The 25,915-nt window shown below is 41.3% G+C and overlaps 2 protein-coding genes across 4 annotated transcripts in view; both read right to left on the bottom strand.

Moving 5' to 3' along the window:
- Nucleotides 1–11,278, bottom strand: part of LOC111216903 (sushi domain-containing protein 6-like) — a 12,114-nt gene extending 836 nt beyond the window's left edge. Inside the window, exons 1-5 of one of the 2 annotated variants that reach the window (XM_022738552.1) lie at nt 11,091–11,278; nt 5,591–5,697; nt 3,521–3,721; nt 887–1,031; nt 1–769 (exon numbers count right to left, since the gene is read on the bottom strand). The exon at nt 1–769 is cut by the window's left edge and continues 836 nt beyond it. In XM_022738552.1, the coding sequence (XP_022594273.1) occupies nt 427–769; nt 887–1,031; nt 3,521–3,721; nt 5,591–5,684 (783 nt within the window). In that variant the 5' untranslated portion in view covers nt 5,685–5,697; nt 11,091–11,278 and the 3' untranslated portion in view covers nt 1–426. The remainder of the gene's footprint in view (nt 770–886; nt 1,032–3,520; nt 3,722–5,590; nt 5,698–11,090) is intronic. The other variant, XM_022738553.1, reaches the window with a different exon arrangement.
- Nucleotides 11,279–13,488: 2,210 nt separating this feature from the next.
- The window catches only part of LOC111216861 (serine/threonine-protein kinase PAK 4-like), a 34,287-nt gene continuing 21,860 nt past the window's right edge, over nt 13,489–25,915 (bottom strand). For both annotated transcript variants that reach the window (XM_022738493.1, XM_022738494.1), the window contains exons 7-11: nt 25,271–25,404; nt 24,551–24,677; nt 21,460–21,585; nt 21,225–21,359; nt 13,489–20,008 (exon numbers count right to left, since the gene is read on the bottom strand). In XM_022738493.1, coding sequence (XP_022594214.1) covers nt 19,853–20,008; nt 21,225–21,359; nt 21,460–21,585; nt 24,551–24,677; nt 25,271–25,404 — 678 coding nt within the window. In that variant the 3' untranslated portion in view covers nt 13,489–19,852. The remainder of the gene's footprint in view (nt 20,009–21,224; nt 21,360–21,459; nt 21,586–24,550; nt 24,678–25,270; nt 25,405–25,915) is intronic.

Genomic DNA, 25,915 nt, shown 5'->3' with positions numbered 1-25,915 from the left:
TTCTGTTCCTGAAGAGACGACATTCTGTAGGCAAGGTTTTCCTCTGACAGCAGAGATGTGTGTGCACATAATCTCCCTCTTCACACATTCATACAAGACGCTATACAATCAACATTTCATTAATCTACTATAGTCCTCTTCAGCCAGGTCTTTGTGACCTGACGACTGGCCAATCAGAGCTTATCAGCGTCGTCTAAAATAGCGTGTGATAGGACAAAGTGTCCCGATGCTGGTGAGCTGCAGCCAACCAGGAAAAGTGCAGGCAGCACAGGAGTCTGCTGTCAGTCCATGTTTTTGTTTTCTTCAGCAGCCTGCAGAGTGAACACTGCAGCAGTTGGCTGTCAATCAAAATCGTGCTTTCATTGCTAAACGACTGCAGTCCGTGTGCTAGGAATTTAGTCACATGTGAACCTGACAGTCTGTCGATCAAGTGTCCTTGTCATTTGAAAGAGCAACATGTAGCTGCCGCACCTCCCCGTCACTCATCCTGCTTCCGGGGTGTGATGATTGGACCTCCTCATAAGGGGGAGGGGGGTTGTCGGGGCTTTGGGTGGACAGGAGAGGGTGGTGACTGCTGTCCGATTGGTTGTTGACAGACGGCTGGTGACAGCTGGGAGCCTCCTGAGCCAATAGCAGCTGGGTGGGTCCAGGTGCTGAGCAGGCGGGGAGGCGCTGCCCCCAGCTTCCGTACACCGCCTCCTCGTAGGAGGGGAGAGAGACAGGAAGTCCGTCCACCATCAGGTCCAGCTGGTCTGAGGAGCGGCGGCTGCTGGAAGAGAGAGAGAGAGAGACAGAATCAGTTAATGTAGAATAGGCAGCTGTAAGTGTTGTACAGGTGAAGTGTCCTTGAGCAAGACACTGAGTCCCTCTCCAATCCTGCTCTTACCTGTGTGATTGACAGGGGTAGAGGCGGGACTTGACCACCAGGCAGGCGGTGGTGGTGAGCAGGAAGATGGACACGCCCACCGCTGTTGTGGCCATGCTGGGCATCGAATCATTCGGCCTGTCGTCAGGGTTCGTGTTGGGACCGTCTGAGGAGGAGAAAGACAAATGTTAAAGAAAAAACACAAGCACAGACACCGGCAGTCAGAAACTGTCAAACTGTAGTGACTAAGTGTCATCTGCTGCAGGAGGAACTGAGCTCACTGAATTCAGAGGAACTCATACATTAAGATGACACATTTCCTGCTCTTTAAGTAGGAAATAAAGTATATATATATAAAAGTAATATCTGAAACAAAATGGTGCTAAAACACATTCAATTAACTGATTAGTCAATTTACCATAAAATGAATAAAACACCAAATCCTATGTTGGTTCACAAATGTACAAATATTTTCCTTTTTCTATAAGTGTGGAGAATTTTGAGGTTTTTTGAAGAAACAAACTATTTGATTACGTCAAATTGGGCTCTAGAAACTTATATGTTACTATTTTTGATGTTTATACATTAAATAATTAATTGCTTAATATTACTTGAAAAAGAAACAAAATAATTAATCACAGCCACAGGACAAACAGAAAAAGAAGAAACACTACAGTGTTTGCATGTGGTTTGTGCTGAGGTAGCAATCTCAAAGATATTCATTTAAATGAATGTCTGTTAAGTAACTATCTACCACACAGTCTCTATGACACAATGGTGAATGAGCCACTGATGAAAGTATTTTTAGTACATTTATATATACACAGTTTTATGAATTAGGTGTCTGTGGCAACGTTCATGGAGAAAATGCTGTATGTACAGTAAGACAGTGGAGCAGTTTGAAATATTGCAGGGAGTGATGGAAGAAGAAGGAGCAGCCACAGTCAGCCGCACACCTCCAACCTTCTCTAACCAGCTCTGTTGACTGAGCCCTGCTGCTCACAGACTCATGCTGTGTGCAGCATCAAATAGAATAGTTAGTTTTGCTGTTTGCTCCAGTAACTACAGGTGTCACCAAATCAACCAGAGCTGAAATCTAAAAATCTGACACCGAGATCGCCAGATATGTTTTTGTTGTACAACAGCAAAGATGTGAGAAACAACAGAGACAGTGAGCTGCAGCTGTGATAGAGGCCTAACAGTTATGTGTACTGTGGGAAAACAGATTTTCTGTGGTGAGGGGCTTATCGCAATAGATTATCCAATACTAGATCTATGAAAGGAAGTTTTTGATCAAGTCATGTGGTTTTTCTGTGACCTTGAGAATACGGCAGTAGCTTTCCATGAGGCTCTGACAGCACCAACGCAGAGGAAATGTTTAATGGTTATCATGGCGGCTTCGCCCGCTTCCTCTTTCTGCACTCTGACTTCTTGTCACAGCATGATCGAGTGAATGGTAACAGAGGAAGTCGGAACTGGTCGGAGGAAAGTAAAGCTTTATAGTTCCCCTGCAGAGAGTCTGAGCGTGTTTGCGGGTGTCTGTTAAGTAGGTCAAATGATAAACACTGCTGCTGTCGGGAGGGATCAGGCCTCTGTGTCAAGATGCTCTGGGGTTTAATGGTTATTGGTATTAGTGCTGAAATGGTGAAATGACACCTGACACAACCTGATCTACACCTTCAAAGCTTCAGTTACTTTTCTTCCTGATCATATTGATTAAAGATGACTTCTGATATTAAAGAGATTAACTCATTTGTGAGAGGATATAAAACTCAGGTGGATAGAGTTGTCGTAGCAACAAAAAAATCATATCAAACATTTGAAAGAAGAGTAAAAATCTCTTTTAAAGTGTTCTTATGCTGGCTAATGCCCTCATGTCTGGAATCAGCAGTGACACGTATTTTAGGAACCCTACTGGGAATCAAACCCCATAACCTGAACACAACAGTGACACACCCACTGCTTCCTGAACACTCAAAACAATAAGGAACTGGCGCTGACATGACTAATCAGCCTCTAAAGCGACTGGATGAACTGTGATGAGTCACGAGTAGATTACACACTGAGGTAATCACAGAGGAACGCTGTGATGCCCGGTGCTGCTGGGAAATGTCAAGAGATGTTTACAGTCCTCCAAGAATATCTGCTTACTAATAAAGAAAGGAATCTTAAAGTCACATGACTTGTGTCTTCTTTGCAGGAGGCTTTTAGCCAAACTCCAGAGTGTTTGTGCTCAGGCTCCACAGGCCTGAAATAATCTCTGCTACAAATGGTCTAAAACACTTTGTATTACAATTATTTTCATTACAGATTTAAGTTCTTATTATAGTCATTTCTTCTATGAAATGTCTGCAAATACTGAAAAATATAAATCTCAATTTCCTGGAGCCAAAAGTGACCAACTGTGTCTGACCAACCAAACTGAAAAAAAGCAGCAAATTCTGACATTTGTGAAGCTGAAACCAAAACTGTTTGTCATTTTTCTTGAACAATGACCAATTAAACGATGATAGACAAACTAGTTTGTTTTTTTCAAGCGTTAATTATTAGTAAACAGATGTCAGTTCATGTCAAACCCAAACAGGTTGCAGTGAAACAGCAAACCCTCAACAAATACTTGTTAGATCCAGTCTATTCAGTCTTCCAAACTCTCACCTTTGATGGGGATGCAGGCAGGTATCGGAGGCTGCCACCTGCCGTGGCGACACCTGGACACGCGGACCTTGTTGATGTGGTACCCGGGCTCACAGAAGAAATGGATGGAGCTCTTCTGAGGGAACCCTCGACACGGAGACGGATCGCAGCGGAAGCCTCCGTGTTCGGGCACCAGAGGGTGAGTGCAGTTGCTCAGCCTGCCTGCAGAGACACAAAGAAACACTGTGATGAGAGCAGGCGGAGATGTTTGTGTCGCCATTGTGCACTGGAAGTCAAGATCATCTGCGACCTCCACGGCACATTATTGCTTCTGGTTAGGGTTTATATTTCTCAGAATGAAAACATTTCCAATAAAGCCCTCTTCTCCCCTACCCCTCCTCCACCTCTGCAGCACTGCTCTACATGCATTTGTTTTCTTTGGGCTTTAAAGAAGAGGATAAACATTCTGGAGGTGATTTTCTCACTCTTCTCTGCTCCAGCTGCCACTGTCAGAAACTCTGAGAGATTTAGCTCTGTTTGCTTTGTAGAAATACTGATTTCCTCTCATTGATGCTGAAAAGAAGATTAGATTTCACTGGGCCAGTAAATGCAGTAACACCCGTGAAAGCTGCCAACCTCTGCAGCTATTGTCCAGTCGTTCATGGTAATTATGTCATTAACCTATAAGTGATGTGGTAATAATTCATAGATTTAAACTGTCACAACACAGCATGTAGCTGATATTTAAGGACAATAAAAGTAGGACCTGCACTCCTCTCTCAATAGCTGTTGCTCATTTACTGAGCAGCTTAGGACGGTGAAAGTCGATGAACAAGAGAAAGGAACAAGGCACCAGGACAATGTCCATGTGTCTGTTTGTTGTTGGTGTTGTTTCATTGCTCTGTGAGAAAGAGCAGCATGCACACACTGTGTTGATGTGAGGGGGTGATGGATGACAAGAGGAAAGGTGATATTGTTAGTGCAAACAAATGCTGAGAGGTGGGTTTACGTTAATGTTGCATGCATGGGTACTGTGAGCTCATTTCCAGCAACTCGCCGTTTACTCAGAGAAAAGAAGGCTGCACACAAACCTTTTCTGCTTACTCAATGGACAGCCTTGCCAAAGCAGCTAACACTATTACCCACTTCCTCTATTTCTTCACCCTCCACCCTGAAAGTCTGCATAAGAATTATGATTTCCATTGCCCCAGCAAGCTCCTTAACCCCAAACACCAACATGCGAAGAGTAGGTCAAGAGTGAGGTTGAGAGTGGAAAATCACTAGAGTTTCTGCAAATAAAGCTTGTGGGATTTTTCTCACCTCCTCCACTTCGGAGCAGTAGATTTGTGGCGCATACATTTAGTCTAAACTAACAGTTTATCTCAGTGTAATGGTTTCACAACATAAGAATAAGAGGAATTATAATTTAGACATGTTATTCATGCACTTAGAGACAGCAAGAGGACTGATTCACAGCCACACAGACTCTGATGAGTTTCAGAACACTAATAAACTAATATAAACTCAGCAGTGAGCAGTGTGAAGAGGAAGAACCAGGCAGTTTAGTTTTGAACCTCTGAACCAGAGTGAAGATGTTGAGCTGAACAGAAACTGGCAATATCCTGCGACGTGCTGTACAAAGTTCATCTAGTGTTTCAAAAGCAGTTATGATAAAAGTCTGATATAACTTTGTGTTTCAATCCAAACCACTGGTGAACATTTATAATTCTGGGTGATGAAGTGTTTGAGGTTGTTTCAGTATCTCACTGAGGCTGCATATCACACAATGAAATGATAAGAAACTTGCTCTTTTCAAAAGATTCTCTAAAAAGTCTTTTTCAGTTTCATGTTTGTTTTTATATTCACAATAATATACAGCAGCAGGCGAGCTGAAGAGGACGCTCCTCTCAGGGGGCAAGAAGTTTGTATTGGCTGCATACAAATACTTTGAAATATGTGAATACAAAGGATTTTTGAATCTTTTCCTGCGTAAATGCTCGTTTTTGTACAAATGAAGGAAGGTAAAACCATAGAGAATGATGAATTAATGAATGAGGGGTGTGGGTGGCCTGGTGGGGTCAGAGGTCATACCTGCAGCGAGGAGCGGCGAGGAGGCCAGGAGGAGGAGTCCACAGACCAGACTGATGCGTCCACACGGCCATGGATAGAGGACTGACGCAGACATCAAACCAGACTTCCTGATGAGATAGCAGAGATGGAGAGTCAGAGGCAGAGAAAACACACAACACACCAGTGGCCATCTTCACACACATGTGGCAATCACAAACACACACACACACACACAGACAGAGTGAGGACAAGACAGAAGGACAGAGGCCACACCTCCCTCACTATCAGGAGCTGTGAAGTAAATGTCCACACTGTAAGTGACATCACAGCTGTGTCAGAAAAGGGGTTTTTCCATCTAAGCGTGTTGTCAGATGTAGACCAGCCTGTGGTTAGCTTTAATCCAGAGAAGACTGACAGAGCTGTGGTGTTGATTCAGACCTGTCAGCTGCTGAGAGCCACCTCGCCACAGCTGGATCCTGCTGCTGGTCACTGAGCAGCTGCAGTGATGAAGATCTGCACTTTGAATTTTTAACCACTGACCTCCTGTGTGTGCATGAAAACCCCCAGGCTGAACTTAAATGTGCAGACATTCATTTAACAAGGTGTTAACATGGAATTCATCATCTAAACACCATCATTAAAATGAGATGGTATCTTGATGTAATTAACACTAATACAGTAAACAGTGCTTGATTGTCATGGCTGTGGTTTGACATTTTCTGTTGTTTGTGATGCAAAGAGGGACTTTTACAAAGTGTTCCACTTAACTATTCCACGTAACTTTAGACAACAAACACATCGGAAAAGAAAAGCAGCTGACCAATATTTTCTTAATTGATTGATCTGCTGATTAGTTTCCAAATTAATCATTAGTCTACATAAGATCAGGAAAACCTGAGGTGATGTTATCACATGTTTTGATCCACAACCAAAAATATTCAGTGAGAAGCTTTAACAAGAGAATGTCTGGGGTAAAAGATGCTAACTAGCTAACCGTTCTGATACGTCTGCTAGTCTCTGATTTTGGTCACGACAGACTCCTCATCTGAGTCTGGGTCTGACTGACCAGATGTGGGTGGGGCACAAGGCCTGATTTCTCAATGAGGACGTAAGAGCACTAGATTTGATTCAAGAGTCTTTTTTTTTTCACTTTTTAAACAAAAATATGAATCATAGCAGATGATTTAAACATAGTGTAAAACATGTCTGGAGAGGAACTTTAAGATGGACCATAGAAGGTCTCTTCTGTCTTCTGCTACATCCTCAACATGTCAGTAAACTTGTCCTGTCCTCAACCTTTCAGTCAACAAGGAGTTAAACTGTGTGAAACCTTTGACTGTGACACAGTTTCATCACTGACCATATTGACCAATAATCACACTTGACAGCGCTGCAGCTGAGCAGCAGTAAAACTTTCTTAATGCTGAAACAGAAACCCATCACCGCAAGAACCCAGACTCTTTCTCCAGATGACTTGCACCACACTCTTCGTGGGCACACACTTCCTGAGATAAACTAGTGCCAACAGAGCCAGGCCTGTGTGAGAGTGCCAGCCTAAATGCCACAGTGTTTTCAGTGTGTGGAAATGTTTGTCTGTCTGTGCTTTGCTATCTTTAGTGTGTGTTTTGTGCTTTAATGTCAGGAGAGATGCCAGTCATCTCAAGAGCAGCGAGGGAGGGCCAACCTGCCTCAATATGCCAGTCACACACACACACACACACACACATACACACACACACATACAGAATTCAAACATTGCAGAGGTTTAACACACACACACACACACACACACACACACACACACACACTGAAACACACACATATTCACAGCTCCATCTTCTGTGACCACAGCCTGCGTGGGATGTCTGCATCTTAGTCATCATGGCCCTCTGTGATATTATAACTTCTGCTGTAATGTTTGTCAAGTTGGAAACAGAGAAGCAACAGAATCTTTTGACAACATAAAATAAAAAATGGTTCTCTTTCTTTCTCTAAACTGGTTGTAACTACAGCTCCCGTCAGATGAGAGCTGCACGCTGTGATGCTGCTGTGACCATAACAGGTCTGTGAAATGACTGACCGGCATCACTCACACCATATCCTCACAAGTTCATGAATGAAACATGTGTAAAAAGATGTGACGCATCAACACCATAATCAGAATCACTGCTGACGTTATTCTGGCACGCCTTAAATGTCAGTGTATCTATGTATCTCAGTATTATCTGATACAATCTTCCTCTGCTTTGACATGCAGTGGTGTTACATGAAACGTGACGGACACAGTCTCTGAGCATCTCATCAGTTGACCGGATACAGCCTCACAACTGCACAACACGGACTGAGCAGAAAACAATCACCAACATGTAGTTTTTATGTATAAAAGGTCAGCGACTTCATGTTAAACTGACTCTGCATTTACTGGAAGCCCACCATGGTTATGTGTGCACACTCTCAGTGGTGATTCAGATAAAGGTGTCAAACAAGTACCACATTATGCTGCTTTAAATGACGTAAAGCAACATTTGCAGCTGTAAACACTCGGCGCCTGCTGGCTCTTTCTTGGAAATATTCTCTGGCACACAGGAAGTGATATATTTTATGTTTCCAGCCACAACAGTGATTTGTTTGGTGCAAACAGAAGAAGAGCTGGGGAGTTAACGGGAGCCACGATGGCACAGATGAGAAAGAAGAAAAAAAGGTTTCCAGCGGGAGAAACTTTCCACGGGGGAAAAGCCCAGGAAAAACATTCTGCAGGAAACAGCCACATCACCTGAGTCCTGAGAAACACCTGAACACCAGGAATAAACTGACTTCAGAGAACACCAGGAGGACCACTGGAAGTCTACTTTGGCACTGTAACACTTAGCTGGTAGTAAGTAGTTTTGAGTGTCATCACCTACAGAACCACATCTGACAGTCTGGTTGATCAGTAGCTATGGAGGTGGCTCCTGCTCTGCCAGTGTGAACTTTGCTCTTTCTGCTCTGCTGCCTCAGCATCTGTGAACATGTGAAACTAACAGCTCCAAACCTGCAGACGGCTCAACTCACTGTGTTTCTTATCATTAAGACCTGAAGCTAGTTTTTAATCACATCTGAGGAAAACATGAAATATTTTCTTGTCTCATTATGACACAGTACTGTACCTCAGCACTAATGATATCTGCTTTAACAGCTCAATAACTCAATAAACCTACTTGACATGGTTTTATTACCTTGACACACTTTACTAATTTTATGAGAACTAAAACAAGCTGTGTGTGTGTGTGTGTGTGTGTGTGTGTGTGTGTGTGTGTGTGTGTGTGTGTGTGTGTGTGTGTGTGTGTGTGTCCTGGAGACAGGTACTGTAGTTTTCAGTGTGGTGGCAGGTGTTTAAATGTCCATCTATGTGTGGATTGATTTTGTCAATAAAACCTGCAACAGCATCACAACTGTACAAAAAAAGATTCTTTGCAAGTAGTTTACATAGCAAGAAGGAAGTGAATCAAATTTCACCAAAACAAAGATGTGACCTGTAACCACACCTCGAAAGGTTCCTCTTGGCTGAATTGAATTTGTTTTCATTTAAACTGAAGGACACCGTGAGGCAGCGTATTATTACCTCCAGCCACTCAGTCCGTTTGACAGGATGAGCTGGTGTTGGTAATGCTCCGAACAGTCAGTGTACACAACGCACAATGAACATGCACAGCATGCAGTGGAACTGCTGATGGTGCATTGCAGGTCAAAGGGATGCAGTGGAGGAGGTGGAGGGTGGTGTTGGTTGAAGTGGAGGGTGGTAGACCCACCACAACTCATTTCACCCAGTTTCTGTTATAATGTGGTTCAACACATTCGTGCGCTGACATGTTGTAATCCATAAAACGCTTCATGTTCTAAGTAAGTGCTGGTTTAAACTAAGAGCTAATAAAGTCATAAAGTGAGAAAAAGCATCAACATATTTATTTTTGGACTGTGTTGGTAGTTCACCTTGTGAAGTCAATGATTAAATATTAGAAGCTTAACCAAGTAAATCACACATTCATTGTCATAGTAACTCATGTACTCCAGCAGCTTCATCCCACTCGCTGCTGCTGTCAATCCCTCTTTACCTTGTGTATCTTTTTAGACATTTTAAAATAGATTATTTATTATCAATGTATTTTAACCAATTAAGCTATAATAATAATAGTTTAAGTGTTAATAAGCTTGTTGTCTTTGCTTTTGCACTTTCTTATCTACTGTGTGAGTTGCTGCACACAATTCTCCTCACATGGGTGAATAAAATTGTATTGACTTGAGCTGAAATGCAGATGAGCCAGATGTTGAGAGGGAGAACAAGCCATCACACTTCAGTCATATCTGTGGGTCAAGTGGTGCCATTTGGGGAAATGAGAGTCACAGCAGGGCAGGTGAAGGCACACACACACACACACACACACACACACACACACACACACACACACACACACACATACGAGGTAACAAGACTGATATCATGCCTATCAGAATTAAAGGGCTGCAACTACTGCTATATTATTTTTTCCATTCTTTGATCAATTTTTTGCTCTATGAAATGTACAAAAATGTGAAAAATGCCCTTAATTAGGGTTAGGGTTAAACAGTCAAAAATCCAAAGATAACTCATCTACAATGATACAAAACACACGTCTCACATCTGACAAGCTGGAAAGAGAAGTTTTCTGCCGGAAAATAATGGAACAATCAATCAAAATTAAAATACAGATTATCTTTCTGTCAATTAATCAACTAATTGTTCCAGCTCTGGATTTAGTAAGAGAGAAAATAAACTCTTAAAAAACCTTTAAAAATCTGACTTGAGCCCTTTGAAGAACCTCTGGAACCTGGTGGCCCAGAGACACAGTCAGGGACCCCTGCCAGCCGCTTCAGACACATGAATCCCGCTCAAGCTCGCTTAAAGGAAGCACTGAACAACTGGATACACTTATGGACCTACAACAACCTGTTCCCTCCATAAAACCTCCAAAGACCCTGTCAGTCAAAGACCAATTTGACCCACTCAGTGGACCCTCATTAAGGTGTGTATGAATCCCACTGATGGCTGACAGTATATAGTAACGCAGTTTATTATGTAAAAAGCTCATTTGTTCCTCGGCAACACCAGTGTGTGACTGGGAGCTTCGATAATATTCCTCTGATTATTAACTGTGCAGCCTTTATGGCTTAGGCTATATTAGTGTAACAGTAATAATGAATAGGGCCCGTTTACATGTTATTCTAATATATTAGCTCTGTATGAACTCCAGACTACTTCACCACACATTCAATCTACTGCCCACAAATTAAATAAACAGAAAAACACAGCGCGTCTTTTTCGTCTTTTTCACAGAGCCAGTGGGAGGACGGAACTACCGACGTCTCATCTCTGAACACATTTTAGTGACCGGCTCTCTCCGCTGTGACGGTCAGCTGCTGACACCGCCGGGTAAAGTTAAAACACCGACAGCCCTCTCTTTGAATGGAGCGGCTGTCAGAGGTTTAAATGGTAAAACCAACTCACCTGAGAGCTGTGAACCAGGCGGCAGCAGAGTGATCCTGCACTGAAGCAGCTGTTCAGGCTGCACAGATGGTTCTAGTTTTATCTGCGGACAGATTTCAGGATGGGAAGTGAGTATGGATCAAAGCTCGGTGGCCAGCTGACGATCGCCGCTCCTGCTCAGCAACAAGTGGGACCTTTTCGGCTGTCGCTCCCTGACTCATCGATCAGCTGTGTTTGACAGCGACAACCAGGCTTCCTATTGGCTGCTGCGCGCCGCCAAGCACCGCCCACCCGCTCGGCTCCGTCATATTCTGGAAATACTCACTTAACAACACCCCCACCCCCCCACCCCACCCCCACCCCAACCCACCAAAACACACACACACACACACTCACACCCACACGCACACACAATGGTGTCTTGATTACATCGACATACATTCATCTCCTGGAGACTTGTTTAACCTTAACCTTATGACTACTTGCCTAACCCTGTCCCTTAACCTTAAACACAACCTTACCCTGAGCTTAAAGAACACACACACACACACACACACACACACACACACACACACACACACACACACACACACACACATTCTTGTCTTATTCTCCCTGTGAAGACACTTGTTGACACAATGCATTCCCCAGCCCCTACCCTAACCAAAACCTGAAAAGGCCCTTTGAAGTTGTGAAGACTGGCCAAAATGTCCCCACAGCAATAGAAAGACATGAACACACACACACACACACACACACACACACACACACACACACACACACACACACAGATTAGGAGAAGGAAATTGTGGCTAATACCAAAATAAAAATATGCTCTAGCAGGCTACATTAGAATAACCACACAAATGAAGACCAAGCAAATCGAACTTACTGGAAACAGTTTTACAATAGTTCACAGTTTGAATTCACAGTGAATTATTTGTAGGCCTACTTTTGAAGCCATGAACCTCAACATATCGCGCAGTCACCTGAAAAGCACTGAAAGTAAACAGACTCCATATCTTATTTATCTATTACATTGCTCACAGTTATATTATAATTTGACAGATACATTTATCACAGTTTCACATCTTAGTTCTGAAGCAGAAGTAGTTTGTCCTCCACGTGCTTGTTACATTATCTTATCCTGTTCCTATATTGCAACACGTTCCTAACTGGTGACCTAGTTTCATTGTGTATGTGCACCTACTGGGTAAAATGCATTTCTCTATGACTATACTTATAATTAATATACTTTCTATATGAATAAACTAACTCTATACTCTCTTTAAAGTGACCAACCCCACCACGCTTAAATACACACGAAGCCTGTCTTCTACATTAAACTCTGAACTCAGGTTTTTATCTTAAACTAAAGAACCGAAGAAGCAGTAAAAAGCGTCCTCACCAAACACAAACACACGCACCACAAACACAGCTGGCCTGTGGTCTATAATAGCTGTCACTGTTTGGAGGAGCCCAACCTTCATGTTGACTGTTTACAGTGAAAGCTCTGCTGAGGAGCAGTGCAGCCTGCAGAGCTGGCACTGCTCACTTCAACTGACGAGGCGACTTGACGGAAGTGCTAAAAATACAACGCGCTGACTCTGGCTGTAGCTGTAATACAGCAGAGGAATCTTCAGGGTTTCCACTGATGGCTGGTCTACGGCAGTACCAGATCACCAGGCAGCGTGTGGGAACGTCATCAGTCATGTAATTAGTCACTGAGGTTATTGTGAAAGATGGCTTTCAATTTAGGCCTCGTTATGACATCTGATACAGTGCAGGCTCGTTTATTCAAACCTATTCAGATCTCTTCATCCTTTAATGACTGAGTCTGCCTGAATCACTTCATCAGTAAAGCAGTAGCTCATTGTGTATTTTGCATTTCTGGACCTGTGTTGCTGTTTGATGCCGTGTTTGTGTTTATCGAACCCCAGTGGTTATCTGGCAAAAACACCAACACCTGGATGAGATATTCCAAGAGGTACCACAGTTGATGTTGTGTTTCATTTTACCCAGTTGGCTTATTTCATGCCATATAAGTCATTCAGTACTCTGGAAAGTCATGCATCTTTTTTAAACCCACATATCCATGCTGCCAAATGCTTATGTGTGTTAACTGTGATCACTAATCTAAAAAAAAAAAAAAAAAAAAAAAAAAAAAAACATTACAGGCAGGATGGTGTAAGTCAGAACAGATTGAGCGTGCTTCTCAAACAAGTTACAAGTTCCTGCAGAGAGTCTTTTGCATCCACAGTTAGTGAAAATTTCTAAAGGAAGCAGCTGCTTTGGAGATGTAATAATGCTACAAGAACTGAAATGTATATATTTTATGTACAATAAACCACGTCACATGTAAAGACTGATTTGGATTATTGGTTTGGTGTTGAAAAATACAAGGAAAGGAAAAACAGCGTAGTCTAAGAGAAAAATATGTTTATGAGATTGTTTTAGGTCTCAGGTTAGTCTGTCACAATCAAAGAGCAACAGCTTCTTTGCATTCTGCACAGACAAATCATCAGAGAAAGACATCATCAGATACAAATTCCTCAACATGATTTATGTTCATATGCAACTATTCTGCACCAGTGATTTATAATGTTAGCCAGATCATTTAGTGCCTGTGCTCTGATTGCTCTTTCCAACATGTATCACAAGGAAATGCTGGTGTCATGGGTTGCATCATACAATCTAACATTTAACACAAACAAGCTTCATGTTACAAGCTAAATGTGAATGTATTCACGTTGACATGCTGCTACCAGCACATAGAGATCCAATAGTTACAGCAACATGGAAATTAAACGAACATTAGCATTAAAGTCTGAGCGCAGCTTAGCAAAATGCTGATGAGATGCTTTTGATTTACAACATGATTTTCCTCTGACACCACCCTCAGGTTAAACTTTACATTTTTCATGCATCCAACGTTTGTTTTTTTTCAGTATGTAATGAGCATTAAAGCTGCACAGAGCAGCTAACTGTCAGGTCACTTCCAGCCATGTTTGTTTTTTTACATTCTCTGATGTATTTTTTCTGCAGGTAAACTCTTCTCTGTGGAAAAATAACATTTCAAAACAAAAGTATTACAGAAAACACACACCATGGATGACTTTTACAAAAATTGTATTTGCAAAAAAAGTAAAATTTTCAAAGTGTAGTCTATGTTTTTACAATACCAGTGAAATTTACAAAAACAAGATGGTGCAGGTACAGTTGTTGGAATCTGATGCATGACAAAATGCCAATACTGCAACAGATCAACGAAATCAGCTTTTAAACAAGAGGCGAGTCAACGAGAATCATTACAGTTGAACAGAGGAAGAATTCATTTGTTTTGCTTTTTTTGTCACATATCTTGTAGAGTAGGCTGTTGGTCAGTAGTGGTCATGGATTCTGGTGACACCAGAAATGAGCCTCAGTAACGACACGTTCACTGTGGAAACCAGAGGTGAAGTCCTGCAGGGGGTTTTCCAAGAATCAATATTACTCACCTAAAAGGAGAAATGTCCGTCAACGTGCTGCTGAAGCAAAACAATGAACCCTGAACAGCAGCAATGGAGCTGCTCATTTCCTGCTAGTAAAGAAATCAACAGACACGTTTGTAAGTCAGTTTTGTGAAGCAAGGAGCCAGCAGTCCTGCTTCTTGAAAAATCTCTGTGGACTACATCTTTTCTCCATCAGGAAACAACACCAAGGTGAGAAGAGCGCCGGCTTTGAGGCACTCAGTAACCACATTAAAAATCCTCAATCTGAAGTGTTCTCTGTGAGGAATGTCAATGAGAGCTGTTAAATTTAACACATCAGCCAAAAGATGCAGACACCACTTGGCAAACAAATGACATTAAAATCACTTGAAAACTTTTCAGATATGTGAGATGAGAAGAACAAAGCATCATGGAGGTTTGCTTCCACCATCACTAACAGTCTTAGTGTCGAGGCAGAATCGTAATCCGTCAAGTAGTGATCGTTAGTGTTAAGGCATGAACTCATGAATATGTATACATGTCCACACACATGTACCCTCACAGAAGCAGTATAACTCTGGTCCATAAAAATGTTGTTACAGTCTAATAAGCAACATCAGTCCACAAGTAGAGAGAACATATTTGGGATTTTCACATTGATAATCGAAGGACAACTGATCAAATGTAGGATGAGGCATAACAGGAACAACACAGTCTGTAATACCATAGAAAGTGTGTTTGTTTACACCTGGATGAAAGGCAGTTAGGACAAGGGATTAAAAAACAAATAAACAGGAATTTATATACAATGAGCATTAAGGCCACAGTTAGGAATATATATAAATGATCAGAGATTTAATTTTCTGAATGAAGTTGTAACATTTTGAGAAAAAAAATGTAAGCACCTTATTTTCAATGAAATGAAAATGAACCCAGTTAGGTACAGTTCAAACACAAGTGGAACACAAGTAAAAATATTAACTGTAGGCTGCAGTATGGACTTTCAGGAAATTCTAAAACGTATTCCAATTTACCTTATCTAAGCAGAACACCAACATTTTGCTTTTTGCATTTTTGTTATATAATTCTTCTCAAAATATTACAACTTTCTCTCAATAAATTACAACTTTTCCCCCAAAACAGCACAACTTTTTCTTGTAATATTATGACTTCACTCTCAAAATCTCAAATTATGATATTTTGCCTAACAGTGGCCTTAACAATCAGTCACATATAAAACACCCATTTAACCAGCCGCCTAGGGCCTGTTAAAAAGTACAGCAGGACACACCAGATGCAAATTACTAGCATTTAGCAGACGTTCTCAGCTTCATCATAAAGTCTATTTTCAAATGTTTACAATTATTTAAAACACTCTGAGTGATGAATAAACTGGTCTTCAATTTAAAAGTTTCTATTGGGATCCGTATTCAAATGTGACATCCTGATTTTGAGGAATCACTCTTAAACCAGGAAACAAACAAATTCAGTGTCTTATCTTAAATATCAGAGCTTGAACTGAATTACCTCGACTATATCTGATTGTCATTCAGTCTATCATCTCATTCAGCTCAGACATCCTGTTTCTGATTAGAAGCAAAAGGCTACAAACATGAAACATCACAACAAAAACATCCAGAAACTTACAGAGCTGAAAATTCACTGTCTGATAAGTGGCCAAAGTAAACAAAACAGCAGCTACAAATTTCTTGTCAATGCTTTCGAATCAAAAAACTATCAGGTACAAAGTTTACCGGCAGTGGCTCAAACCAAACGGGTTCTGAAGCAGCTTCAGTCTGGCCAAGAAAAGTCATGATGTGTGTTTTAGCAAGTGGAAACTAAACTGTCTCTGTTCTCACTCTTCATTTTCTTTAATAAATCTACTAAGAGAAGAGACAACAGAGTTCAACTAAGTGAAAATATGACTAGAGCTTGTAGTTACAGATAACAATGTCTGGAAGGAAGTATTTGGGTTAAGGTACAGCCTCATGGAGTCAGCATCATCACAGTAACCACAGCCACATGCCCCTGCAGAGTGCTGCTGCAGGAGTCAGTGATCTTAGCAACATTAATAAACTGGTGATGACTTTAGTTCTCTGGTCACAAACTATAGCTAGCTGTGCTTTACACAAATTGTCAACCATGTTAGAAAAAAAAACTCATTAGCTTGGAATAAAAACCTACTTCATCCTACTCTGTGCTGCCACTATTTGTACAAGGCCTCACAGTCACTGGTTTGCACAAGTGATCATTTACTCTATCAACACGAGAGCTGGAGTACAGGGCGCCTACAGCTGCAGTATAGGATGTATAGCAGTGTATACTGCATATGTATGTAGAAAAGTATTTGACAGCGTTCTGTGCAGTGACTGTGCTACGCAATCCAAAAAATGTCCATTTGTTTAGTTGCAGTTTTAAACTGTAGTTTTAAAAAGCGAGTATTTCTGACAGGAGACAGCATCTAGAAGTTTGAGAAAATGTTTCCATGCGTTAATTTTAAGAAGCACCTGACTGTCTTCAAAATGCTACAAGACTGCGGTCTGCTCTGATGAGAGGAGGCTCTTCTCTGCAGCAGCTGGAAGACATAGAAGGAATGGAAACAGCAGCCTTGGCCTAGAGAGGGGAATGTATCTGCAGGCTGTGTTTATGTGCATCTCATTACCTTGAGAGAGATGACTGGGACACAGTCTTATCTTTAATTTGATCTTCTGTATAAATGTTCATTGCTACGAGGTACAGTGTGAAACTACAGATATCCGCTGATAAAGACACCTGTGAGGGCAGAAGTGGGTGTATAATAACCAGACCTGGGCCTCACTCAGCTGTAATTAATTCTCTGTGGTTTCATTCAGTGTGCTGAGGGGGCTTTGGGTGATGTTTGGTAGAGGGGACAATAAGGTGAGTATATGAAACAGAATTTTGCATAATTTACAGTGACTGATCTGAATGTCCTGATGTGAAACCCCCCCCACATGCCTTGTACTCCAAATGAGTCACAGCAGTGTTTTTCAGTCCACTATAAAAGCTGTTTTCAGCCCCTTTACAGAGCTCCTATCTGTGAACTGGCAGAATCTCCAGCAAACTACATATGTTCACATAAGATGGTGGGAAGGTTTTTGCTCCTGGTTGGTCATTGGTCATAAAATTAACAGAAATAATCTGAGGAGTCTGTTTTGTAGGGAAATTTACTCAACTTGAAACTTAAAGTGATGTTTAATTTTGAGGTTTGTCTCAGTGCCATTCAAAATTTTACCCAGGTCTGATGATTCTTTTAAGCTCATTCGTGTGAGTGTTTTCATTATTAGCAGCTGTTATTCAACTAGTGTTCAGAGTGAATTTTCATGAACATGTTTCCTCCTTTCTAAGTACTTCTATTATCATCTTCTTCTATTACCTTGTCAACTGCCAAATGCATGTCAATTAAATGCAAACATTAAATAATAAAACATTCCATATCTTCACACACACACACATAAGGAGCATGAGCAACATTTTTTTTCCTGATCTCTAACACTATTACTACTTTCTGTGTGTCACAAGGATTAGTGTAAGAGTTTTAGAAATAAGGTACTCGGCGAATGACAAAGACCTACAGTTTGCTCCTTCCACGCACTGACACTTGGAGGTGGATTCAGGAGCAGTCTGGCAGATGCATTAACTAGGCAATCAAACATTAATTGATTCACCTGGATGAGCGGCGTAGTAGAACAACACGATGAGGGCTCCTTCACGTCAGCAGCTGACCATTTACAGCAACTGCTGTGTGTTTGTGGAGGGAGAGTGATTACATTACAAGGAAGCTGACATGCACCACAGATTGAAAACAACTCGCCAACTGCCCTGAAAGCAGCTCACGTTTATTTCCTACCTCAACCTTTAGTTTGTGAAATAAAAAAAATTAAGTAAAACAGGGTGTGGTGAAGCCTATTCTCCTGAAAACCTCATGGTAAGAGCCAGATGTTTAAAAGATTTAAAAAAAATGCTAAAACAGGGAAATGATGTTTATCTGTTTTATCAGGATTTTAGACCCATTTAGTTTTAATGTGGTGTACTCTCATCCTCATTTTCTCTGTAGCTTTTGTGTTTCTATAAAAACCTTTTCTGCTCATCTGACTGACCTCTGACCACTGAGGTTAATGGTCAAAAGTCCTATCTGGTCTGATCTAAAAAAAAAACAAAATAACATGTCTATAGTGTCTATTATCTGCGCGCTGGAATCAACTGGGAGTGCAGCTTCTATCTCTTGTCGACAGTGCTTCAGAAATTATCACATCTCACTCTAAAATAAACCAGACAACAAATCATAATAATAATAAAACACAAACCACAAAATTGAGATAGTAAAACATCAAAACTGATATATCTCTCTATGTTCATTGTACTTACACAGGAAAATAAGGAGAAAATAAGAGAAAAATTCATCTGTTAAAAAACCACAACTCCAGTGTTTACGTTTTGACTTAGTGTATGTGTTCTTGTTTACAAGAGAAAGCTAGTGTTTTTATGGCTACAATATAAAGTCAGTCTAGCTCATTTTCGAGCCAAAAGAGTTCCTCCCTCAGTAGTAAGTTCTGGGTGTGACGAGGACAGTGTCTGAGCCTGGGATCCGTCAGTGAGAGAAGTCCTTGTAGTGAAGAAAATTCAGCTTCCAGACTGTCCAATAGTGAGATTAAAATGTCGCTCAGACCATCTCTAAAATTAGCCAACAGGCTCTCGGCTCCTTAAAAGCATCTCATTGGTGTGCAAAACCCAACCTTCACACTTAAAATCCAGGTAAGGTCCAAATGGAAAAGTAAAAACAGCCACAGTCCTTGATCTTCTCAGCTCATGCCTTTCAATTAAAACAAAGTGTTTAAATGAAAGCAGCTGAAATCATTCAACAGGCAAGTTGTGGCTTCTCTCCTCTCTGTACTCCACCTTCACGACTCCAAGAGAGAGTTCACACACACACACACACACACACACACACACACACACACACACACACACGGGCCATGAAACACTGTCATTAACAGCGCTGGCAACATGTTTACACACACACGCACACAAACACACACACCGCCTTATTGCCTCTTATTCAGGGAATACACTCCCCACAGTTCAGTGATTCACATAAGAAAAATAGAATACTCCTGCACACCTGGTTCACACTTCGCAGCTCACAGCACTTTTCTGAGAGTTTTGCCTGAAGCACAGACCTCTCATCCACGACCTCTGACCTCTGCGGGCCACTACTCTGTGTGCAGGAGTATTCTGTTCCATCTGAACCTGCACACGCTGCCCACCACAGTCTGGAGGTCCACTTGTCACGTCTCATCTCATCCTGTTCTGCCTCATCAGAGGGACGATGCAAGATGGCGGACCTGCCTTCGTCAGGAAGGGGTGTTTGAGAAGCTCACTGGCTGTGGCCCTCTGAGCCGGGTCTCGCACTAACATCCTGTCCAGGAAGCCCTTGAGCACAGGGGAGACCTGGGAGAAAGGTAAAGAGAGAGGGAGAAAACATTCATTCAATCATTCTGGATGTAGGGACACTCAGCACAGGAGTAATTATACATTTAAACATCTAATATATCTCTTCATCAGAAATCTAAATGTGTGGGGGCGTCGCGTGGCGCAGTGGGTTGCGCGGGCGCCCCATGTGTGGAGGCTGCGGTCCTCGATGCAGCTGGCCCCCAGTTCGACTCCCACTTCGGACGGCCCTTTCCTGCGTGTCGTTCCCCCTCTCTCTGCCTCCCCATTTCCTGTCTCTCTACTGTCCTGTCCATTAAAGGCACAAAAAGCCCCCAAAAAAAAAATTAAAAAGAAAAAAAAAAAAAGAAAAAAGAAATCTAAATGTGTTCACCATTTTTATTCTTAAATGGAATCAGATTTTGTGATATGACATTTAAAAACAAGCTACTGCTAAATGCTAGAAATAATTGGATTTCTACAGTGCATGTAAACTTAGTGCCCCTGGCAAAATGATGGTCAGAGATTTGTGTTTTTAAAAAACTGAACAAAAAACAAACAAAAAAATGACTTGTGAGTATTTTTTTGCTACTCTACTCCAACCTGCATGTCAATATATATAAGCCCACACCATCAGCCAAAACAGCCTTCACTGTCAGTCACCGAATGGTTGGAGGGTAGTAAGTAACTGGTGGGGCAAATTACAGAGCAATTACCCCTATCTGTGCCTCACATGTCTGCTTGACAACTGCTTATTTAGCTGTCTTAATCCTTTAATCTCAAAAATGCCATCTTATTGCCTTTGTGAATTACATGCCATCAGTCAGGGAGGTGGCAATAGTAATGGGACTTGTGCCAGGGCAGAGATAACGATGAATCAATGAAGAAAAAGTCAATAAAAAGGTCACAGATTACTCAACAGCTGGTGTATCACTTCTCAACCTCAAGCACTCAATGACAGTTACAATAAAAAAAATGACACAGATTGTAATCAAACCCTTTTGTCACAGCCAATGTGTAAAAAACACAACTAACTTGTTTCTTCTCTTCCTCTCGTGGAAGCAAAAGCTTAACTGTTATAATACCAAACAAATAATGATTTTCTATGCATTTGATTTTGTTGTTTTAGCTGAGGGAAATCACAAAGAAATGCATATTTGTGTTTGAAGGTAGAAGGACATCTGTGACATCTGCTACTGGTTGTGCATACAAGTGTTTTCTGCTTTTGTCTCTGTACCTTGTGCAGATTCTTCAGTTTGGGAGGCAGGTTGTCTCGAATCATCTTCATGGCTTTTAGTGGTGGCTCATTGAAGTATGGTGGCTCTCCATCCACCATCTCTATGACCATGATGCCCAGAGACCAGATATCCACCTGGACAAAATGTGAAGAGACCATCAACAATTAGAAGAGATGTGCTCGTTTAGACGTTCAAATAATGCTAAGATCCTGAGGAAAAACATCTGGGTGTTACCTCTGGTCCATAAGGCAACCTGGATATGAGCTCTGGTGCCATCCAGTACGGTGTTCCAACCAGAGACTTTCTTCTCTGCACTTCCTTGGACACCTGGGCGCAGAAACCAAAGTCTGACAGCTTCACCTGGAGACAGAAGAGAGGTGGAAATGTCAGGATTATTTCCCACAGAAAGTACACAACATAGTGCCTGTAACAGCCAAGATGTTTTTAACATGAAATTAGTGTATGTGAGGTTGAAGAAATAAAATAACTCTCTGTATCCACTTTATTTATCATTTCTTAAATGTTTGTCAGAGCAGCCAGAAACTTTTTCTGATGCTGTGATAGGGCTGAAAAATGAATGTGGAGGAATGTCTGGCACTGCGGTGCAGGTTTGGGAGTCGCTTATTCATAGTGCATATTATTATAAATTGATTCAGCATAGTCAATATGACTTTTGATCATGGACAGATGAAGGGAAGTTCAATATAAACAGATATATGAGATGTGTTTCAGCTGCATAAAAATATTCAATTTAGATATCTCAGCCACAGCTTCATATGCCACAATAGTTGAGCCACCACTGCTGTCCACCCATTTCTGAGAAAGTTTGTGCGTGGTTGGTATCTAGACAGACAACCAGCCTTTGATGTTGTTCATGAGGCCGGCCGCTCTCCTCAGATGGCTGAGAGAGAAATGAAACTTGCAATGAGAAGTGGTGCACACAAGTATGAACACTCACATACATAGAGACGATGACATGGCTGCCACTGACAAGCTGAGCTTCATAGACAACACTAACACTTTTACCTACAAAGCTTTTTATAAATATAACCTCAACACTGATAAATGAGTTAATCAGAGAATGGATGTCTGAAAGACTCTTTCACATACACCACCCAGTGCACTGGTGCATTCAGACACACCAAGAAAATAAATTAATTAATTAAAATACACCCACCCCACTGATGAGAAACTGTCCATGCTTGGTCAGGTTGGCTTCCCCTGCCAGGTCTAACCACAAGCAAAACTCAAACCCGGCTCAGCACCAAAACACCACATCAGCCAGCAGAAGTTTTCTGAGTGAACATGTGAGCACTCAGAAGTCTTCCTGAAATCAAACTGCTACTATTTAAACATTCATCACTACTTCAAATTAGAAATGTTTATTTTCAGTGTTTTCAAATACATGCGCATCCAAAATTTCTCCTGCCACAAAAGGACACAAAGAAGACAGTGTGAGGAATTTTACACCCTTTGGTGCAGACATATAACTGCACACAGACAATACTTTCCATTTTTTCATCATCCAGATCAATAAAGATCATTACATCCTCCAAACAGGTCAGACTTGATCATTTCTGCTGATATCACTTTATCACAGAACAGAGTGATGCAGAGTATCCTCTGAGAAATACATTAGCAGGAAAATAAGCAATGTGAAGTGGTGCCTGCAGGTGCCTTTTCTGGCTAACAGAGCACAACAATATAGAGGAAGCACTTCAGTGTTGCTGTGCAGGCCTGCCTAGCCGTGCATACTGCCAAAGGCCAAGATGATGGGTGAAACCCCAGCTGTCAAAGACATCAAACCACAAACCCATCAGCTTTCATCAAGGACAATGTGGTTTACAGTTTAGCTCATCTTATCATTAAATGTGTGACTTGGACATATATGTTAAGTTCAAGAGGCTCAATTAATTTAGCAAGCAAAATGTGAATTAATTAAGCCTAATACATCAATAACATCAAAAATAATTTAATATTTAATAACGTGATTCAGAAAGTGGAAGAAAAACACAGCCCACCAATGAATGGATAAGTACAGAGAAACAGAGTGCTAACAGTTGCCACCTTCAGCCTACCTACAAATATAGCAATAACAGATGTTAAGGTCTGCCTTAGATTTACATCACATCTTGGTGATGTGACTGTGATCTCAATCTGCACTTGCCGAGTGACTGATGTTGAGTGAATCAGTAAAATGTCGTACAGTGGGCTGAAAACTACTCATTCTGTCTCCAGAATCATTAAGAAATATGTGATCTATATGATGTAAGCTTCACCAGACCACTGACAACATTTAGCAGAAGATTTGCCTTCACATGCAGACCTCTTTGAAATGCACAGTAATGGTGTTGGTGAGATCTCAGCTCAGGAGAACCACACATCTATGCTCTCTGCAAAGGAACCAAGTACATAGCAACATATGAACCAGAGTCACAGTCTTGTGTAATTTTTGTCCTCTCTCATCACATCTGGACCATGACTGAAACACCAAAGTACAAACTTAACAGTGAGTGGCGTTGACCATGTATGCATTTGTTGACTGACACACCAAAAGCTGAGTTCTCTTTTTCCCCTGGTGTTGCTGTGCAACCATGTTGGTTTCATTTTCTGTAGAAAGCAGAAACTTGTTCGCCAATAAGCAGGAAATGATTTACCATCTGCCTCAGTTCTACAGTGGTGGTTAACGAAGTTCCTTTTTACAGCCAACATTTTCCCTTTATTCTTGTAAAAATGGGTCAACTTTTGTCAGTGGCTGCAGCATTGCACTGAGTTTGTGCATCCTGGGGAACAAACTCTGAATAGGAATGGGTGAGGAGCCGCTCTCCGTCAATCATGTGCATACCAGAAGTCATAGCAGAAAAAGCACTGATGCAGCTAATAACAAAATAACTAAGCTCAACCTTAGCATTAATGATTGCTTCAACTTCACTGTGCTAATACTGGGCCGTGGTATTGTGCATGTTGAAATGGCTTACTAAAACATTGAAATGGAACAGAGCCATGATTAATTTTATTAATGCTGTTAATCAAGACGTTTGCTGTGAAAAAGGCCTTTTATGCTGTTAAAGTGCTGCCTCAGCCAGTGTTGTGGTTTGACATATAAAAGCAGATTTGTGCTGCTACTACATTATTCACTTTGAAGTATTCTTTGCTATGACTGGTCAGCTCAAAGATTTTTTTCTGCTTTACTTTCTGCTTTATTCTTAAAAGAAGCTTGTTTTAAATAAGTCTTTTTATACAGCTTTAATGCCTTTTATAAAGCTGCTCTTCTGGCCTAAAAAGAGCTAGGTTGTGGCTCTTAAAAAGGGACTGTGGTACATACCCGACCATCATGAGTGAGGAGGATGGAGTCACTCTTTATGTCTCTGTGGATCACACCCTGTGTGTGGAGGACAGACAATGCCTTCAGGACAGACAAACACACTGTGGCAATCTGCTCCTCGTTCATCCTGGAGAGGGAAGGAGACATCAGAGAGAAATGTCAGTTTAGACTTCTCACCACATCTGTTTTTGTAGTATTAAAACATTCCCAACATCCCCAGTTCACTCTACTGTCAGGTTTGATCATTTCTGAAACCATGTTGATGATGTGTGACAAACAGACCAGAAAAAAACTTTAGGTTTATGTCTATGTTTTATAGTTTTATGTAGAGAAACAGTCAGATATAAAACTTGCGAATATTTGGAAAACTGTCATGTAAATCAATAAATTGCTTGCTGTCGTGAAAAAATAAAATGACACAGGCCATAGTGGTATTTTTCTCTGTGAGGGACACATTAGATAACACTGCCCCCTTATGGAAGGAAAGACTTTTGGTGGGTGGGGGATTTAATGAAGGAAATTAGCAGGACACAGTATAATAGGGAGTCGGTGAAAATAAAATAAGTCTTCGTTAGAAACTAAAAGACTTAAATCACATTAAAATATATTGGATTACATGGACTGCAAGGTCATGTACCCACCCACAATGGTTTAAGTGCTTAAAAGTTATCAGCTGCTAGATAAATGAATCTTCTCTCTAACTTCTCGTTTCTCTCTTACCTGGTGTGTGTTACGATGTCAGTGAGAGCTCCTCCCTCCAGGAACTCCATGACGACCCAGAGCTCGTCTCCCACCAGGTAACTGTTGTACATCTCCACCACGTTCTCATGGTGATAGTCCCGCATGATCACCACCTGCAGTTACAATGGAGATCAATGGACACAGACACAGAGCGTAATTACATTACTTATTAGACTCAAAAGAATGGCAGTGGGACCTTGCAGGTGGACAGGCTGTTGTGTATCTGTCAGGTCGATGCTGCATTGATCAGCACCCACTAATGCTGAGCAGACACGCTGAAGCCCTGCAGGTTACTAAAATGTCAATTCAAATGTCTAAAATATACTGTCACCATTAGCAACTAATCTGATCATGAAGTGGTGATGTGTACTAAAAAGTCAAACCTCATTTCTAGCAGCAGTTCAAAGTCGTTCTATGAGATGTGTCTGATCTTATTCAATGATTTTATGTCTAAAGGCAACATGAGCTGATTGTGAGACAGACTTTCATACCCCGTTTTGCAGCTCTATTGTTTTTATGTGAAATTTATATTTGCAAAATTTTCTTGTGTCAAGGCAGAATGGATTCTACTTTTTAGACTTGTGAATGTTACAATTTAAGATTTATATACACAGGCGATAAGAT

Source organism: Seriola dumerili, unplaced genomic scaffold (assembly GCF_002260705.1).
Source record: "Seriola dumerili isolate Sdu_G_001 unplaced genomic scaffold, Sdu_1.0 BDQW01000036.1, whole genome shotgun sequence".
In the NCBI taxonomy this organism is placed as follows: domain Eukaryota; kingdom Metazoa; phylum Chordata; class Actinopteri; order Carangiformes; family Carangidae; genus Seriola; species Seriola dumerili.
This window is presented reverse-complemented; position numbering and strand designations above follow the sequence as displayed.